The 18,772-nt window shown below is 61.3% G+C and overlaps 5 protein-coding genes and 1 pseudogene across 6 annotated transcripts; all 6 read right to left on the bottom strand.

Annotated features, from left to right (window-relative positions):
• Positions 1–1,486: 1,486 nt before the first annotated feature.
• Positions 1,487–2,959, bottom strand: LINJ_23_1850 (conserved hypothetical protein; the record flags this gene model as incomplete). Its single annotated transcript, XM_001465820.1, has 1 exon — positions 1,487–2,959. One exon carries the CDS (start codon positions 2,957–2,959, stop codon positions 1,487–1,489), a length of 1,473 nt encoding a protein of 490 aa, XP_001465857.1.
• A 986-nt stretch (positions 2,960–3,945) lies between these two features.
• LINJ_23_1840 lies at positions 3,946–4,656 on the bottom strand (annotated as a pseudogene). The gene has a single exon. A coding segment is annotated over exon 1 (711 nt).
• Positions 4,657–8,341: 3,685 nt separating this feature from the next.
• Positions 8,342–8,902, bottom strand: LINJ_23_1830 (hypothetical protein, unknown function; the record flags this gene model as incomplete). Its single annotated transcript, XM_001465819.1, has 1 exon — positions 8,342–8,902. One exon carries the CDS (start codon positions 8,900–8,902, stop codon positions 8,342–8,344), a length of 561 nt encoding a protein of 186 aa, XP_001465856.1.
• Positions 8,903–11,383: 2,481 nt separating this feature from the next.
• LINJ_23_1820 (putative Csl4p homologue) lies at positions 11,384–12,241 on the bottom strand (the record flags this gene model as incomplete). The annotated part of the gene is made up of 1 exon (XM_001465818.1): positions 11,384–12,241. One exon carries the CDS (start codon positions 12,239–12,241, stop codon positions 11,384–11,386), a length of 858 nt encoding a protein of 285 aa, XP_001465855.1.
• Positions 12,242–13,773: 1,532 nt separating this feature from the next.
• On the bottom strand, positions 13,774–16,332 carry LINJ_23_1810 (conserved hypothetical protein; the record flags this gene model as incomplete). The annotated part of the gene is made up of 1 exon (XM_001465817.1): positions 13,774–16,332. One exon carries the CDS (start codon positions 16,330–16,332, stop codon positions 13,774–13,776), a length of 2,559 nt encoding a protein of 852 aa, XP_001465854.1.
• A 1,318-nt stretch (positions 16,333–17,650) lies between these two features.
• On the bottom strand, positions 17,651–18,499 carry LINJ_23_1800 (conserved hypothetical protein; the record flags this gene model as incomplete). The annotated part of the gene is made up of 1 exon (XM_001465816.1): positions 17,651–18,499. The coding sequence occupies one exon, from the start codon at positions 18,497–18,499 to the stop codon at positions 17,651–17,653; it is 849 nt and encodes a 282-aa protein (XP_001465853.1).
• Positions 18,500–18,772: the final 273 nt, after the last annotated feature.

The following is an 18,772-nucleotide window of genomic DNA, read 5'->3' as shown; positions in this document are numbered from 1 at the left end:
AGCAGGCGATGAAAACGCGCAGCAGTGATGTGGGGCGAGAGTCGTGGAGGGACGAAGATCGTTGTGGAGGGTGCCGGATGTCCGTACAGGCTGAGAGGCGTGTGCCACCGCCAGCTCTCCCTCACGATGGCAGATGCCTTCCGGGGAAGGAAAACGCAAAAACGGAAACACGACGCACCCTTTCGTGCTGTCTTTTTCTTTGCGTGCCGGAGCTCGTGGAAACGCCGGCACTGCTGGGCTGCGCCTTCCCGTGGGTGAGGGAGTTGTGTCGGAGGAGGATCGGGGGTCTCAGTGTGATCGATTTGGAGCACCTCCTGCACACAACGTTCACGTCAGTTCAGCAGCCCTCATCTTGCAGCAGCGCACACGCGTGCGCGTGCTGCACAGATGCAGAGGGCAAGGGATTGAACAAAGGCAAGGAAAGAAGTAGTCTACATACTCAGCAACATTGTTGCCGCTGTCAAGCACGGCCCGCCACCGACGCCGCAGGGTGCATATCACCGTCCGAACCGTCACAGGCGCTGCTGCTGCGCGCCCGCCCCACGCACAGTCGATCAAACCACAACCACAATACGTAAAACGATGAAAACAAGTCAGCAAGACACGTGCGGGAGTCGAACCGGCCACGTCGTCCTCTTCCGCTTCCTCGCCGTCTCTCCACCGAGTACCTCGGTGCTATACATCATCGTCTGGCAGCTGCGAGCATGCACGCGCGGCTGTCAAGACGACAGACAACAACGAAACAAAACAAAAAGAAAAGAGGCCGTCTAAAGTGTAGGCGGCGCGCGACGCAGAGTTCAATCAAGGACGCGTGTGTGCGCACGTGATCGTTGTCCCAGTTGCCTTGCATGGCAACTCTCCACCGTATCACGAAGACAGCGTCCCCTCGTACTACCATCACTGCCACCACTCATCCAGTCCTTCACAGATACAAATACAACAGTATAGCCGGCTGCGGCCTCATGTGCGCCGTCGTATCTGGAGTCGCTGCCGTGCATGAGCAAGACAATTGCGCATCGAAGAGAAACAAAATACCAGCACGAGGACACACAAGAGGAGAAACTAGAATCAGTCGGAGGGAGTGCACGGTGGGGCGTGCCTGTGCACGCGTGGCCGACTATGCTGAGCAAGAAGAGGGGAACGAACCAAAGAGTGGTGAGCGCAAAGGAAACGGGTAGGGTAGGCGCTGAGCAGGCTTCTGGGCAGACTCGGCGGGAGAGACAGCAGAGGAATGTTGTGGCTGCCAAGAAAGCGAGGAAGCCATGTGGGGGGAGAGACAGAAAGCTGGACCTCTCTCACCTCGCAGCAGGTCAAATCGCTGCCTTTCGCGCCCCGCACCTCCCCCTCGCACCTGCTTATCGCCGTCGCATTCCTTTTCTCACGCCCTCACTCCTCTGCGTATCCGCCCTCTCGCTGGCACACCAGCACAAGCAAGCACATGTAACATACTCTGCGTGAGCTGCATCGTCGTGGCGCTAACGCGCCTCTAAAAGAGTTGATTTCGATGTTTTTTCGGCAGCAGCGGCACATCGCGGTAACGCGACGGCTTTGCCGCTTCTAGGTTTGCCATCTCCCGCGCAATCCGGTCCTCGTACTGCTTCTCCAAAGCCTGCTCATCCGTCAGCTCAGTGCGCTTGGCCAGCCGTGCTGCCTCCTTCTCTGCTATGCGCTGCTGAATCTGCCACTCAAGGTACTGCTGAGTTTCCTTCAAGAGCGCCATGCGCCGCTCTCGCTCTACAGCATCGATGTCGCGCTCCTTCGACAAGGACTCGAGAAACTTTTCGTCCTCCAACTTGCGCAGCATCGCGTCTTCCTTAGCCTTCTGACGCTTGTCCAGAATCTGCTGTCGGCGCGCGATGAGAATGTTGCGCAGCAGCGTGTCGCGCTTGGCCTGGTCGGCTTCCCACTGCACCTCACGCTTTCGCCACTGCTTCTCATTCTCTTCCGCCCATAGCTTGTCTAACGCGTGCTTGTCGTCCTTGCACTGAGCCATCTTCTGGAGGTCTAACATATGCTGCCGTTCCGCCGCCATGCGCCGCTGCTTTTCAGCCCGCTGCTGCTGTTGCTCCGCCGCGAGGGAAGCAAGGATAGCGTCCAGCGCCTCCTTGTCTTCCTTCTTTAGCTGCTCGTACTCCTGCTGACGAGCGCGCTTCAGCTCTTCGTTCATTTCCATCATCTCCTGTGCCAGCTGGCGGTTCTTCTCCCGCCGCTGCAGGCGCTTGCGGGCCTCCTCTGCCTGCTCCTCGTGCAGTAACCGGTAGAACTCTTCGGTGTCGCGACGCGCGTTCTCCTTTTCCATCTCCTTTCGCTGCCGGTTGCCCTCCACCTGCGCTGCGAGGTCGGCGACCATGCGCTTTTTGCGGTTGTACTGCATTTCCAGGTTGCGCTGCTCTCGCTCCGTCGCCAAACGCTGCGCCTCTGTAGCCTGCTGAGCGTATAAGACATCCTCAGCAGCTTCCTGACGACGACGCTCCGCGGCGGCGTCCATCTGTTCATACCGAGCATCCGCCACCTGCATCACCTTGAGTCGGCTCTCCGCCTGGCGCAGGCAGTCAATCTTTGCGCAGAACAGGCGGTCGTGGCGGGCGCAGTTGTCCAGCCGCTTCGCCTCCTCACGCTTGGCACGGAGCTCCTGGGCCTTTCGGATGAGCCGCTCGCGGCGCTGTGCGTCGGTTTCTGGCAGGCTCGTCATCATGGAAGTGTGCAGCTCGTTCTCACGCGTGAGCAGTTCTGCTAAGCGACGGCGACGCGCGACGAGGACATCGTTGTGTTGTGCCTGTATCACGTCCATGTACTGCAGCAAGTCCTTCTGCTCGTGTCGCTCGTTGCCGCGCAGCTCCCACTCGACCGTCCGCTTCTGGCGCTCCTGCGCCGTCTGCTCCGCGTTGAACTTCTCCATGAAGCTCTCGCGCCGCTGGCGCGCCTCGATGGAGGACAGGCCAACATGACCGCGAGGCATGGAAGCGGCGGCGAAGAGAATGTGGGGATGGGGGGAGGGAAGATGGGGGGAGGGAAGATGGGGGTGCGCAAGAGAAGGACGCTGATTGATAAGATAGAAACACGGAAGCGAGAACACGTAGAGGAAGCGTATCCGATGGGCTGTGCGTGCGATGGGATGGGCACGAGTGACCAGCGACAGCAGCAAACTACAAGAGTCGAGGATGAGATCACCCTCAGCGCTTAAGCAATGTGGGCGCAACGTCTGGCGGGGAGAAAGACGGGTGTGGGCGAGTGTGCTCGTGCGGGCAGTGGCGTCTCGTTTCTCGCCGCTTGGTTAGTTCCTCCGTGTGGTGGCTGGGGAGGTGGCGAATGCAGAGGTGAGGGAGCTTCGCAGAGAGGGAGCTCACGCACGCACGCGAGCGGTGTGTAGAGAGATCTGGGGAACTACATTTGAGGCCGGCAGATAGCGTGGCGTGTGCAAAGGCGCAGAAACACGAGGAAGGGAGGAAGGAAGCCGAGAGAACTGGCGTCACGACATAGGAAGGAGCATGCGCAGTGCAGCCGTGTGGCGAGAGACAATGAAGAGCGAACGATGATGCCGAAACATATATGGATGCGACATGTGCCGCGGTGGTGCTGGCGCGGAGACGACAACTGCGAAGCAAGTGTGCCGTGAGCACCGACGGTGTGCGCACACTTAACAGCTGCTGCGTGATATCACGTAAGAGAGGTTGACGGTGTAGAGAGTAGAGAAGCACACGCGGGGGGCAACGCGTGAACGATAAACGCGGCACCGCCACGGATGGGCGAAAGGCCCAAAGCGCGACGACTAGTGAAGTGAGGGAGGGCGGAAGGGAGCGTCAGACGGACGGAGATGCGCACGCGCACGCGTATCACCAGGTGCGGGCGAAGGGGGAGGGAGCATGCATATACAGTGGGCGCGTACGCCCAAGAGAAGAAGCGATGGAGAGAGGCGGCACGGATGGAGAGGGAAGACAGCGCACGTCAGTATGACCGAAGCAGCAAGGCGGGAGGCGGAGCACTGAGACACACAACAAGGAATGCGCAGCAGTGCACGCGCAGAAACATACCCGCACGCTGGACTCTGCACTGCGCAGCGCGTGCATGTGTAGGACGGAACAAGCGCACAACAACTCGTTCCGTCATTTGCGTGGATGGCGGTGGCGGTGCTGAAGCGGATGCGTGCGCAAGTCTCAACAGTGGGCAATGATCAGTAGGACGGTACGCACTGTTCGTTCCAGAACAGGAGAAAGGTGTAGGCAGAGCAACGCATGGTGCGACCCCCTCCTTCCACCGACCGGAGGGAAAAGGGAAGACAATACGGCATTCACGCCAACAGCTTGGGCTGCGTTTCGTCGAGCTCTGCACCACCGCGTCGGGTGGAGCGGAGAGGTGTATGTGGGCGATGAGGTCGAAAGGTGTGCGCCTGCCTTCCCCTCTTTCGCAGCGTTGCACAACGCACCTGCCAGAAATGATCCCCACGGCACGGAAGGCGCCGAAGCAAGTGGTGCACGCACGCGTGAGGGGCCACAAGACGCACAAACGCACGTCTTCATCTCCGCTCCGCACGGTGTCGTACACGGAAACCACGGAAAGGTACGTGGCCGGAAGAGACCGCGCAGGGAAAAGCGCGCACGCAAACACTTGGCAGCATGATGGGTGAGACGGGGAGAGCCACTGCACACCACGCACAGCTCAAGGCACCTCGACAGCGATGCTGGAGAGAAAGGATGTCGTCACCGCATCCACAGTCGCCGCATACAGCGCACATGCGATGACTGCCTTAGTTACCAGGTCCAAATCGCTATGAGGGCGCTTGTCCAGGTCCTCCATCATGTAGCACGCAATCACCTCCATCGCCGTGGCCAGCGCACCGACCAGCACCACCGACAACCACGTGAGAACGCTGACAGCCCACGAGCGCCGACAGCATGCGCCTTGGGGAACAACACAGCGGCTTCATCATTCTCATGACCCTTCCGCGCAGCGTCGGTCGTCGCCGTCACGAGAATGGGGATGAGCGGCGAGCGCCGGGAAAGGCGGCAAGCCTAAACAGGTCTGGGCGCGTTGTCGTGCACCGGAGATGCCGGATGATGCTGAAGCGGAGAGTTGGAACTTCAGAGAGAGGGAAGAGGGCTGCGGCTGAGTGTCTGCAGTGGCAGCGAAGACTTGAGTGGCCCTTTCTCTTCCCCCTCCTTGTTCTTCGAAGAGAAAGAATGGGACGGGGGGTGGGACGGCGAAGGGTGAGCGCAGTGCCAACAGGGCGGACAGACGCAGGGGAGGCCCTCGAGTTCTCAGCCAACAGCTGCAAGTGCGCGCATCACAAGAAGCGTCCATCACAGGAGAGAACGAGAGAAGAATGAGTGTGCCATCAAGCAAGATAGGCGCACAGACTCACGCATGCATAGGCAAATGTGTGCGATCGGGCGCATGCGCATGGCAAGCGTCACTCGCCCAGGAGCCTGAGCGCGCAAGACGGCGAGCCGTGGGCCTGGTCGAACCGTCCCGCCACCACAGCAGGCACGTCAAGCGAAGAGAGGGAAAGAGGGCGGAGATGGTGGAGAGCATGGCAGCAAGAGCAAGAAGAATGAGTCATAACCTCCTTCAGAGCAGCGCATTACGCAGCACAACGATCGGACACGAAAAGTAGCGCAGGCGCTCGCTCATGCACATGCACACATAAGCCGTCACGCACGTCCAGTTTTTCGTGCCCATCTCCGGCTCTCTTCACCGCCATTGGTGCGACAGAGAGAAAGAGGGTGCTTGGGGCCGTGGTGATCGGGGTGTAAGGCTGCTGTGATTGAGATGGTGAAGCGAGGTGCAACGCTCCCTCTCCGCTCCCCACCGTCACGAGAAAAGAGAAGAGCCACGGCGCTGCGCCGCGGCCGACTTCTTCTTTTCTTTTGCTTCGAAAAAAAAAGACGGAAAAATCTGCGTGAGCACGCAGAACGGAAGAGACGTCGGGAGACAACGCGTCCGGCACTCTCACTCGCATGCACGCACACGCAGACAGGCACTTATGTGAACGCCTACGCTCCTTCGCCGCTGTGAGCGAGAGGGGGGGGGGGGGGGCAAAATACATAAAGGCAGAAAAAGTTGAACGGAGGCCGTGAGCGAGTCGGCGTGCTCGTCACCATCGATCCAACCTCTTGGATGTGTGCGACCGTGTCGCGTACACTAGGGGCCATACTGAAAAAAAATAGAGCGCGTGTTTCTGATCAAAGGACATGAATGCGCCCTATACGAATAGTTTTCGTGCACTAACGAGAGTGGGGAGCCATCGGCTCCTCCCGCCTTCCTGTCTCACTGGGTGGAGACAAGAAGAGGGTCCGATGGGGAGACGGGGCCTACTCCGACGACACGGAAAACGGAAACAACGAGAGAGAAGGAGCCACGAGGTCAATGCGGCCCCCCTTCTCAAAGAAAACGGGAAACAAGATATGAAACACACAAAACGCGTAAAGGCATCGGTCCAGTGGCGAAGCAAACAACTCGAACGCCGCAACTTTCCTCTGTGGTTGTCTCCTTCCCTCATCACCACATCAACAGCAACGCATCCGTCACCTCAAGAGGATTCTCGCCACGCTGCAAGGAAAACTGTCGTCAGCTGCATCAGCGGAGGCCGTTTTCCATGCAGACCAGAGACGCGAGAGGCGTGCTCCGTCACACGCGCATCACTCCATTCACCCGGCTGCCATCCAAAACTGATGACCGCCCTCGAGAGGGCGACTCGGCAGACAGCCCTGCTTCCACGTAAAAGGCTTCCCTGCGCTGGTGGCCTTTTCGCTTTCTCATTACGAACACGGTAAGCCCGACAACGGGGGGACACACCGCAGTGCGTGGCACCACAGGGCACAGCATCCCCCTCCACAGCCTATCCCATGCCGAATGCCAGAGCAAACCTCCGGCGGTGACAGGGCCAAGTGCCCACGACGTGGCGAACCCAGAGCGCTTCATCGCTACTGATGTCGGCGGCCAGGTCCTGGATGGTGCGGCGCCGGGACCACCCGCGACATCGAGCACGTCGGTGCCATCCACATGACGGGCAGGGTGCCGGCGCGACTCGAGCGTGTATCCCACACACACGGCCCTCGCACTGCCCACGAGTGGTGGGAGGGGGGAGAGCCTGAGCGCCACCCCGAGGGACGCCACCAGGTGGCGACCGGCATGATGGGTGAGCGGCTGTGAGGGCGGCCGGCTCAGCGGGGGGTAGAGGTAGACTCTGAGGCCGCGTGCAGATGGCGGAGCCGGCGCATCGTTGCAACGCACGTTTACTGGCGCTGCCCCGCACCACGCGATGGAGTCTGCGACAGGGTCAGGGTGGTGGTGGAGCAGGGGCGAGCTCATGTTGCGCGGCCGAGGGTGGGCGCGCTGAAAGGGAAAGAAAAATGCTATCAGAGTGCTGGCCCGCCCCTCCGTCCAGCCTTCATGTTTCACCGCGTTGAGATGTGCACGGGGGCCGGACAGGCGTGGCGGACTCTGGCATGAAAAAAGGTGTAAGATACAGTGCAGCAAAGACCGGAGCGGGACTTCGAATGGCAACACGAAAAGGGATGTAAACAACGGTTCAGCTAAGGGCACTACGGCGTGCGTCGAAATATTCAAAATTCGCGCTTGCAGCCGGTGCACCGGAGGTGCTCGTTAGCCCGGGCCGTCTGGAGAATGCCGCGCACACACGAACCCGCAGAGCATAGGAAGCAAGCCCGTTGAAGAAACCGAAAAGGAAAACATCGCTTCGACATCCACAAAGGCCCACTGGCCGGCTGCGAAAGAGGAAGAGGGAAAGAGGGTTGAGACAGCGGAGGTCGTAGAGCCAGGGGGCGGCCCGCCGGCCGCCCGCTTTCCCTCTTCAAGGCAAGCCTTCATCGCAATGTGCACACAAGCACACACGTGGACATGCGAGGGACAGTGCCACCCACGCCGCGGCTCACGGTCGCCAATCACACGAAGAGAAAAGGAAGCGAGGGCAAACAGATGAGTGAGGGTGCGCGTGAGGGCGCAGCGGGTGGGGTCCACAGACAGGATCAGCGTACTGCAGCGAAGAACGCATGAGACTGAAAGAGACCAAAAGGCGAAGGTATGCGGCGCAGAGCTGCACGAAGAGAGAGTGAGGGCCAGCAGGATGCGCGGGTGTTGAAAAGACGAATCGGATGGCTGACACGCATCGACGACGATTGTGTGGCGCAGCGGTCGTGGGTGTGGCAGCGCCGACGAAGCGACTTCTTCGTCTCTGGCCTCCAATGGCGCACTCGCGGTACCGCCTGTCCGTCATCGCCGTATCTGCGCGCCCACAGGTGTGGATATCCACAAGACAATGCTGCCCAGTCGTCGTCGCCGCAGCGCTGCACGGAGCACCGATGCGGAGGAGGCACTCACGGCTCTACGTACGCGGTACGCCATGCATCACCAGCAGCACGGAAAATGCGCCGAAAGACACTGTGCAAAAGGTCGTGAGGACACACATCGCAGTCAGCATTTTCATGTTCTGGTCTGACCGCGAGTCTGCGAGGAGGAAGCCGGTGAAACACGACAGTGCGCAGGAGAACAACAAAATCAGAGCGCACATGACGGCCTCGTAGCAGGACAGGCGTGTCGCATTCGACGACCTGCACCTGTAGCATAGCGAGCACCGCAGAAGCACTGCCACAAACAACGTCGTCAGCAGGTAGGCCACCGCCCCAAAGATGGAGATGACGAAGGCGGTCACAACAAAGGCGCCGAGTGCGGTGCCGTGTGCAGCCGTAAGCAGCAGCCCGAATGCAAAGGCGAAGATGGCCCATAAGACGAACAACGCGGCGCTAAGCAGCATCGAGATGCACGCAAAGACACGCATCATCCACACGGCCCGCCGCGGCACGGGGGAGTGTATGACGCTGACCTCCTCGCAGCGCAGCCCAGAAGCTAAGTGCATCTCCGGCTCCATGTGGTCGATGTTCCGCATCGCCTAGTTCGTCGGCGAGAGCTTCTTTACGTCGTCATCTCCGAAATGCATCATTTCTGTTGCTGTGGGCCGCACTGGCGAGCAGAAAGTAGGGGAAAAGTAAAGAAGGGAAGGCAGAGAGAGGGGCCGTGTCTGTGCAGGCTGCGTTCGGTGTCGCAGCAGCGGATGGAGGGGTAGGGGAGCCCGGGTGGGACCTGCTACTAATAAAGAGAGATGCGAGGTCGTATGTGCGTCTGGGGAGTAAGAGGGAGAGTCAGGCGGGAAGGGGGAGGAGTCAAGGGCGACGAGGAGCCGCGGCGTGAGAAGAGAGCCAAGACGTGTGCGCGTCACCACCGCAGCGCCTCAGCAGAGTCGCTGGCATGCACTCCACGATGGAGGACGGCGGAGAGACGCGAGCAGGCCACACAAGTGCATCAGCAGTCGGGAAAGGCGAAGACATCGTGAGAGCAGATAGGAAGCATGAGCTGTGGTGACATGGTTGAAGAGAGTGGCGAGCACTGCGGCACGCTAACAGGCATACTGCAGAAGAGAGAGAAGGCTAGGCGGCGGGAGCGGTGGGGATGAGCTACGGAAAAGAGGGGAAAGGAACAGAAGAAATACGAGGGCGCAGCACGAGTACGACTTCAGCAGCAACGCATGCACATACACGCGCCGTGCGGTACGATCGTGATCGGGGAGACAGCTGAGAGCCAGTGAGGGGCGGTTGGAAACAGCATTTAGAGGAAGGGGGTAGTAGAGTTATGCAGAGAAACGGAGGCAGGAACCTCGGTGGGGGGGGGGCGCAAGGTTGTCTCACGCGAGAAGTGAGTGCGTGGAGCTGCGAAACGGGGACCAAAAATGCGTTGAGGTAGTGGCGAAGTGAGCGTAGGCCACTACACGCCTTGCGCGTGCTGCTTGCCCACCACAGCCCACCGCACGCTGAACCTACCAACGCAGAAGCTGGGCGCGGCCAAGGCAGTCTATAACGCAGTCCACGCAAGTTCGCCGGCGCTGTATGTGAAGGCATCCCTCACCCCCCACGCGGGGCTCCCCCTGAAGGCCCGCAGGAGAAGAGCAGCAGCAGCGACACAACGATCAGCATTTCCCACCGCGAAGAGCCCAGGAGGGCAGCTAGACGCGGCGCTGACGGGCCGTGGTGCTGTCGGCACCACACCAGCACCGCAAGGAAGACGGGCATCAGCACACAGTCGAGAGCAGGGTGAGAATCATGTAGGCCTTACCGGCGAGTTAGCGCCAGTCATCATCGGGGTGCATTGCGTTTGTGCAGTCGCTCAGCCGGCCGCAGAGCACGGTCCTGATAGTTGGCAGCGCAGTGCTGAATGTGAGAGAGAGCCAAGCACGCACGCGCATCAGAGACATCCCCTTGCCGGTCTGCTCCCCTCGAGGTGCGCCGTCATCGCTGTGCTCTATCCAAGGCAGAAGCACGTCCCTTTCATCAACAGGCGATGTGGTGCACCGCGCCGGTGCCTCCGGTGTTGCAGGGGCACAGTCGGCGGCCCGCCTCCCCCCCCCCCCCGGTGTGGAGAGCTGACGTTTTGCGAGCGAGGAGAGCAGTTGCTGCTCGACTTGCCAACATGTCACTTCGAGAAGAAGAGCACGAGAGAAGCAGCCGTGTACGTGAGAGAAGGAAACAAGGGTGTGGGGATACGTGCGCAGTGGAGAGAAAGAGCGAAGAGGAGGGGAGCTTAGGGCGAGTGAGGAGGATGCGATTCGGCTGTGCACGTCTACGAGTGAGCGAGCGAGTTGTCGTGCGTGCGCAGTGTCAGGACAGGCACACAGACAAACAAACGAAGCAGGAGGGAAAAGGCAGCGATAGAATGCATCGTCGAGTCGGAGGTGGTAGTGAGTGGCGCATGATCTCGAAAGCATGTCTTTGATTGCGAGGCTTCGCATGCACAGAGGCCGTAGCGATGCTCAACGCTTCACCCGTCGCCAGCACCGCTCTGCTCATGCCTGAAACTGCTGCCGTGGCTGTCCCGTGAGAGGCTCCCTCGCCTCCCCCATCCGCCATTCCTGACGTGCTCCCACCCACCCCCTCAGACAGCAAAGCGGTGGCGGTGAGGATGAAGGGGCGATGGCGCGGTCATGGATGGAGAGGGAGAAGCCGGCGTGGTGGTGGACTAAGGGGAGGCGTGGGGGGAGTGCACCCCAACAACATCGTGTGGTAGCTTACACGAAGGCCGTCCTGGGAATGTGAGGATGTGCATATGACACCGTGTGCGCCTCGCGATCAGTGTTGGATTACCTTACAGTCTATTATGTGAGTGGGCCGGGCTATGGGAGTTGAGGGCCGTTAGCAGCGCCTTGCATTGCAGCATGTGCGTTGGAGAACGCCTGTGCGTCAGCGTGCATGTGTGCGTGCGTTTGCGAGGAGAGGAGGAGAGGGGCTCCTGTGTAAAGGAAGGCGTTGCGGCAGCATGCTTCTCGGCACACAGACACGCAGCCAGCACCACGGCGCGATGATGGCGTTTGTCGCAGCGCTTATAGCAGCAGCGGGCACCACCGCGGCACCACCTCCCCCGTGCTCCGAATCATCATGGCATCGCGACGGCCGGGTATGTGCTCCAGCTTCACCTTCGCTTGGCCCCCGTATTGCCCCTCGACGGTGGTTATGAAGCTCTCCACAACGCCGCAGCCCTCGCCAGTGGTGCTGAGCTGGCACTGGTGCGCGTCGGACTGTGAGATGACCTCGGCGAGCACGACATCCCCCACCCCGAAAGCCAGCGACAGCGGAGGGGGCAGCAGCTGGTCTTTCGTGGGTTTGAACGGTCGGATGTCCTCCTGTCGCAGGATGCCCTTGAAGACGCCGCTGTTGCTGCCGCCGCCGGCCGCCGCAGAGAAGAAACTGCGATGGCTACACCAACTCCAGTTCACGGCAAGGATCTCGCCAAAGGCAAAGAGGCGGTTCAGCCGAGTGATGCGGATATGCACTGTGTCGCCCGGCCGCGGCCCGAGCACGGCGTGTCGCGGAGACGAGACTGCAGAACCGACGGAGGCGCCTGCGCCGCACGCTGTCGCGTACCCTGTCCCACCGGCCGAGGCAAGAGCGCAGGAGGCGAGGGCAAAGACAGACACAAGGCGCCCATCCCATTGCGCGACGCCGTGACGGGTGGCTATAATCGAGCGCTCCACCACTGCCGACGGCGCCGACGCGGTTGGCGCACTTGGAGCTACGTATCGCTCTACGTACTGCACCACACATCCCTCACCCGGCACAACATCCGCCTCCTCGGCAGCAGCGCCTTCGAGGGCATCGTGGGAGGTCGTCACAGCGGCAGGGGATGTGAAGATGGCGTCACCAGGTGCGACGCGAGCACCGGTGTGCAGGATGACAGGCATTCTCGCCTGCAGAAGTTAAGAGATCCTCCTGTGCGTTACGCGGCGGCGCGTGTGTATCATCCGCGAGAGTGTCTAGGGTGGAGCAAGTGCAGGAGAAAGGCAGCGGAAGGAGGGCGAGGGGAAACGCAACCCTGGCGAGACGCGGTTATGGGGACTGTGGATGTACGGATGAGTATGACGGGCGCGTAAGAGCAGTACTGAACAAGCAGAGATCAAAGAGGAGGGAGACAGGGGGAAGGGGAGTAGTGGCGAGGTGAGAGAGGGGCAACGGCATGGAAAGTGAGTAGAGAAGGGGTGCAGCCCAGCGCAACGCTGCGACACGTCATCTGCGCGATGCATCCTGCCTCCTCATCTTACGCATCTCGCTCACTACGGAGAGAAGCATGCAAGCACCGATGCAGGTGGACGCGCACGCGTCTCCAAGTGCATGGTTGTTCACGTGCCTGTCTACGTGCGTGCCACGTCTGCTTGTATGCGCATGCCTCGTTCCCTCTCTGGCGTGAAATCAAAAGGAAATGAAGCAGGAGAAGACGGCAGCGATGGGGTTGTGGGGCTCCGTCGCCCCTTTCCTGACCTGTTCTGGGCGATGTTATCAGCTCGTCGGGCGTGGCCAGCTGGGCGGAGGTGGGGGAGGAGCGCACTTCTGCATTCCACTCTGAGAGCATTGCTGCTTATCTTTTCAATGCCTTCTGCGAACGTGCAGGGCCCACCTTTCCCTTATCCATCGTGTGCCTCTCACCCCGGTCGCGCGCACGGTGAGGCGCGGGTCACAGGGCGGGACAGACTGGAGCTCACAGACAAGGTAGCGAAAGCCAGTTCACATCCTCCCTGGCATAAGAGGCAGGAAAAAAGAGCTGTGACGCCCCACACGCACATGCATATGCCCGTGCGCCGCGGCCGGAAGCCGCCCGGAAGAAACAGCTGCGACCCCACCCCCTCCACTGCCTTGCATGCGGGCAACACGCAGGCACACACACGCACACAGTGGCGCAACAAAAAGGAGAAGAAGCAGAGACGGGAGAGACGAAACGGCATCGCATGTCGTGACGGGAATGTGGGAAGCACAACCCACCCTCCCCTCCCGCGGTATAGAAGGAGGCGCATGTACGCATGACCCCCCCCATCCCCCCTCCCTCCATAAAGCTGAAATAACGCATCGACTCTGTGGGCGCCCTCACGCCGCCAAGACGAGCCTTCTTCGTTTTCGAGTGCAGTGGGGTGAAGCTCATCTCACTAGGTGCGAGAGAGTGAGGGAGAAGAGGAGAGCAGGAGCGGCAGTCGTCATCAGTCACCACTCTTGGGTACGCCTACACCGCAGTGTGCGCACCTGCGTGCATCTCCGCACACTGGGGCTCTCTCGGCCCTCAAGCGGCGACAGTCTCTTTCCCTGGTCGCGCCATGCGAGGAACGTGCGCGCCTCTGTCTAGAACGCGTCGAAGAGCCGCCACACCAGCCGCTATCGCCCCTCTCCCTCCCCCTCCAAGCGCACCGCAAGGACGTCGCTCCTCCAAAGCTGTGGCAGTAGTACCTGCTCAGGCAGGCTCGACTCGGCAAGCGGGGGTGAGGGCGTCCACCTCGCTCAGCTGGCCCTCCGCGTCGAAGACGCGCTCTGGATGCGCGCATAGGCAAAAGTAAAGCAGCTCCAGCGTGAAGACGCGGGGCTGGTACTCGGGCTGACGCACGCAGGCCGGCATCCAGTCCGGCATTTGAAAGAGTCCATGAGCGGTGACGGCGCTGCACTCGACAAGGATGTGCGTCGCCGACTGCAGCGTGTGTGCAGCGATGCTGCTAGATGGGCACACCCCTTCGACAAGTCCCTCGGCGGTTGCACAAGTCTCGTCGTAGGTGCACGAGCGCGCGCCGGGGTCCATCGGTGGTTCTGCCGTAATGTCCACCACAAACGCGGTGGCCTGTGTGCAGCCACCAGCCTGCAACGCCGCCAGCACGCCCCGTGCAGCGGCGGCACGGCAAGTGATGAGAACAACTCGCCAGTTGCTGAAGATTGGAACGGCGCGCGGCGCGTGTGCGATGATGCGCTGAGGGCTCATGTCGTACTCTTGAACGCGGTTCGCTAGCCAGTAGCCACGACGGTGCGAGTCGAAGACGAAGCGCGGCGGCACAATGTACGCGGCAGCAGCGCAGGCGCCAAGGTACTTCTCCGTCCTCTCTGTGATGCCCTCCGCCACCACAAGGTAGCGGCACGCGCGGCTGTAGCCGGAGCTCTGGTCCACCACCCCGCCAAGTTGTACAATGGCTTCCATCAACTGAGCTTTCAGGTACTTGACAGAGTTGCTAATCTGAAAGACAAGCTGCTGAGACGCACTTCCGTCAGCAGCGGAGGCCGAAGAGGCCGCCTCATCGGCTCTCGCAACGCCCTCGTGCGGACGCAGCACCGGGGTGGCGCACGGGGAGTCGGATGGGGTAGCCGAGCGGCGCGACGATGAAAAGTTCTGCGTGATGCCCACGTGCTGTGACTCGACGGCGAGCTGCGAGGGAACGATGACGTCTGCATCTGCCGCTGCATCGTACACCTCTGCAGGGTTCATCACGTCGGCAACGGCGCCCGTTCGCAGCCACGAGGCGCCAGTGATGCGAGCGCGCGAAGACGGACTGGAGAGATCCGCTGCCGTATTCAACAGAGCGTCGGACTCACACGTTGACACGGCAACACCCTCAGGCGCTGATGCAGATGTCGAGTGAACAGATGAGCGCGCAGCGCCGCCAGAGCAATGGCGCTTTCGCTGACGCGATGTTTGGCGCCCGTCTCGGTGCAGCGCTGACCGCTCAACGACGAGCGCCTGACTACCGGGCGCGTCGCGTTCCGCCGCAGCGGTAGTGAACAGCGATGGGCACACCGGCTCGGCAGCGGTCATCAGCGGAAGATCCGCCTCGAGCGACACGAAGAGCTCCTCGAGAGCGGCCGTGCATTTGCCGCCGCCGTCGGCCATGAGCGCCAGATCCTCATCGCACTCCGCCGCGTCGCCCCCCAACGGTGACGTGTCCGCGGTGGAAGACATGCCGTTGCCGCGGCTCTCCATGTGGGCGATCACCGCTCGATCACTGGTGACGACTAAGCCAGCGTGCACCGGGAAGCTGCCTAGGTCATGATGCGGCACTACAAGGCACAAGCAGCCGAGTCGCACAGCCACGTCCACCTCCGCCTCCGGGCTTGGCGTGCAGCCAAGTACAACAGCGTGAACGTGAAAGCGACGCTGCACTGCGTACAGCACGGCGGCAAGGCCCTTCTGACCGGCGACGCCGTGTTTCCGGAACGCCGAGGACACCGCAAAGAGCCGCAGTCGGGGCATATTCTGGCGTGCGGCCCCTTGCATCTTCGATGCAGCCACCCCTGCCTGTGCACGAGGGGCTCTGGGGGCGTGCCGCACAGCCCGCGGTGCTGGCGAGGAGGGGCCAGAGTTGCCGTTCTCGCGCGGCGGAGAGGAGAACGATGTCGTCTGCGCTTGGGGTAGCAGCCCGCGGGGGGCGCCGTCGGTGTGCGTGGAAAAACAGCCACTTGCATGAGCCTTGGCAGGACGCGCAAGCTGGTAGCGGAGCTGTGTGATTTGCCGGCGCAGCTCTCGTAGCTCCTCGCCCAGGTGCGAGCCGTCAGCCCCGCCACAGCTGCTGCTGCTGCTGCTGCCAATGCCATCTGGCATCGTTGAGTGAGGCGTCGCCAAGGTCGATGGGGCTAGCGCGTTGTCAGCGACAAGCCGTTCCACGTCGTCCACGAGACGCAGCACGCTCTCGCGCTGATGCACGTACAGATTTGTGAAGAGAAACTGATGAAGCACCTCGACACGTCGCAGCAGCTGCGTGAATCCTTGCGCGGCGGACGGCGGCGACGATGATAACGGCGACGTCGCCTCAGACGACGCCTCCTTCGAAGCTGCGCCGCCGATTACACCGTACGCAGACGGCGCCGCCAAGGAAGCGGCCAAGGAGCAGCAGGCCTGATCCAAAGAGGTGAAGGCCTGATGAGCCGCCTTCTGGTGCTGCAGCAGGTGTTGGTGCAGCGTGAGCAGCATTGTGGCCTGCTCCCTCAAGGCATCCCTGCGCCGCCCTGCCTCGTCACCACAGGTTGGCGAAGTCATTGTCTGAAGCGACTGGCGAAGGCGCGCGACGTCGAGAGCAGGATCCGCGCCAGTTTGCCTGTTGCTCACAAGCAAGCGGAAAGGTGGGGGGTTGAACGCCGGAGGAGGGTGCGTGAATCGAAGGCACTACACAGTTGCACACACGCTGGCCGCCTGCTCGGCTTACACGTCGTACCTTTCTCCCACTTTCGCTGGCTGGCATAAAGCTTCGCAACGCAGCAGCGCTTTTCTGTTTATCTGCTGCGCGACTCTATGTGCACCTCTTGAGACGGTCTATGGAGGGGTGGACCCGTGCGGAGTATTCGCTCACCGCGTTGATGTGAGCGGCAGAGGGCAAAAATCGAGCGGGTGGACTGAAATGCGTGCACACGCGCAGAGGGATGGAGAGTGGTGGTGGAGGGCCAACTCGACAACGAGAACCAAGGGCAGGCAGCATGAGTATAACAGAGTAGCTAGCACCTCTGCTTCCTGCGCGCGCTGCGTGAGAAGCGGGACGAGAGTGTCGTGTGTGTGTGGGGGGGGAGCAGAGGAATGTGAGGTAAGCCGCAGTACGCCATGCGCATGAAGATAGGGATGGGGGTTGGGGCACTGGCGGAGCCCACCCGCCTCACCACCCCCGCTGGCAACAGCAGCAACACCACCGGCCCTGTCGATGCATGCGAGGATGAGCGCTGAAGCAGCACTGCCTCACGCGGTGGCTGTGCTCGAGAACCGAGTGGGGGTCCTCTCTCTCTTGTGGGTCGGCATGGCTCCCGAGCCTCCAAAGAGCGGGAGAAGACTCGTCCACGCACACACCGAAGCGCTCACCATCACTCGGTTCTTCGTACAGCCACAAGAGCAAAGAACAGCAAGACGTCCCAGACACGCCCAAACAGAGAGAGGCACATACGAAGCCACGAAAGAAAGAAGTGGCAGGGAGGAGAGGCACCACACCCACGGCAGCAGTGGCCATTGCACGAGAGAAAGCACGCGGCTTCAGGACGAGACTGCAGCACCCGTGCATGAGTGGTTGCATCTGCGACAGCATCGTCAGCGCCAGCACGCGCCCATATGTATACGTAAGCACCTGCGCAGACGTGCGCCCGTCATGAAGCGCACGAACGCACGGACACAATAGGGAGCACAGATGAGAAAGAGAGTGTAGGGAGGGGAACGACGAGAGACGCGGTGAACAGTGGCGTGCGACAGCGCCACAGATTCGCGTCTTGCGCAGACGCGCTTGCACAAGGTGCGCCGTCTCTGTCCCACGTGCGTTGGTTCCTTGCACCCCACCCTCTTCGAGTTCCTGTCTTGACAGCGGGGCCTCAGCTTCATCCATCTACTGTTTTAGCTTGCTGGACAACCACGACAACGACGGTGCCACCGATGTGATGGGTTCGCCAGTGGCTTCCGTCGATTTGGAGGACGAGTTGCGATGATTCTTCGCGACGCTGACGTAGATGGCCACGAAAATCAGAGAGAGAAGAACGATGATGATGGCTGTGAGAATGAGTTTGTGCTTAATCATCACCTTCTGCATGCCGCTAATAATCTTGCGTGCATCCGACACCTCCTCGTCGACCGCGATCGTCGTTTCCTGAATGTGCTGCATCGTCTCTGTCTGGTAGCGCAGGCTCGTGAGGGCCTCGTTGCCCACCGTCTCCGTGTCGTTCAAGAGGCGCTCGGCCTGCAGTAACTTGCCAGAGGCGTCCTTGAACTTCGCCGTGTTGTCCAGCATCGCCATTCGGTGCGCTTTCGTCGCGTCATCAAGGGCCCCTGGGTCCTTCGCTTCGTTGGCGCCACCTGCACCTGTCTTTCTCCTTTCGATGTCACCCAGCAGGTCGAGTCGATCCGCAGCGCTGGCGTCCGCCTTGAGGTGTGCGATGCCCTCCTCTAAAGTGCGCAGGTTCGTGCGGTACTCGGCAATGCGCTCCTTAGCTGTCTGCCTGTGCGCCGCGGGGAGATCATTGGCCTCGTACTCCATGCTGTTCACCAGCTCCCGCACCTGCGCCAAAACAGTCGTCAAGTGAGCACCACGCTGCACACGGCTTCCGGGGCCGGTGGCAGGGGGTGCCTTGTACCCAGCCGCCTTGCGGTCGCACGAGTGGCGCAGCGCCTCCGACTCATCGCGAATGGTCCGCACACCGTCGCGGTACTCCTCCTCGTATGCTTGGAACAAGGTTGTCATGGCTGCTACGGCTGCGCTGTGCGTGTGCAGGTGTTGCAGGAGTGAAGGCAAGCGGACGAGAGACAGAAGCGAGGGGCGGAGAAGGGAAGGTTGGGGGGGACGGGCGAGAGAGATCCCTCTTGGGTGCGCGCTGCACAAGCCAAAGAGGTGCGGCAGGTCGCCTCAGGGCACGGCAGGAGCGCCCGGGAGGACGCATAAATCCATGAGTGGAGGGGGCGCACGCAGAGCGGGAGGGAGAGCGGCTCTGACGGCCAAAGAGGCGGCGGCAAAGGG

This window comes from Leishmania infantum, chromosome 23 (assembly GCF_000002875.2).
Source record: "Leishmania infantum JPCM5 genome chromosome 23".
NCBI classification, from domain to species: Eukaryota; Euglenozoa; class Kinetoplastea; order Trypanosomatida; family Trypanosomatidae; genus Leishmania; species Leishmania infantum.
This window is presented reverse-complemented; position numbering and strand designations above follow the sequence as displayed.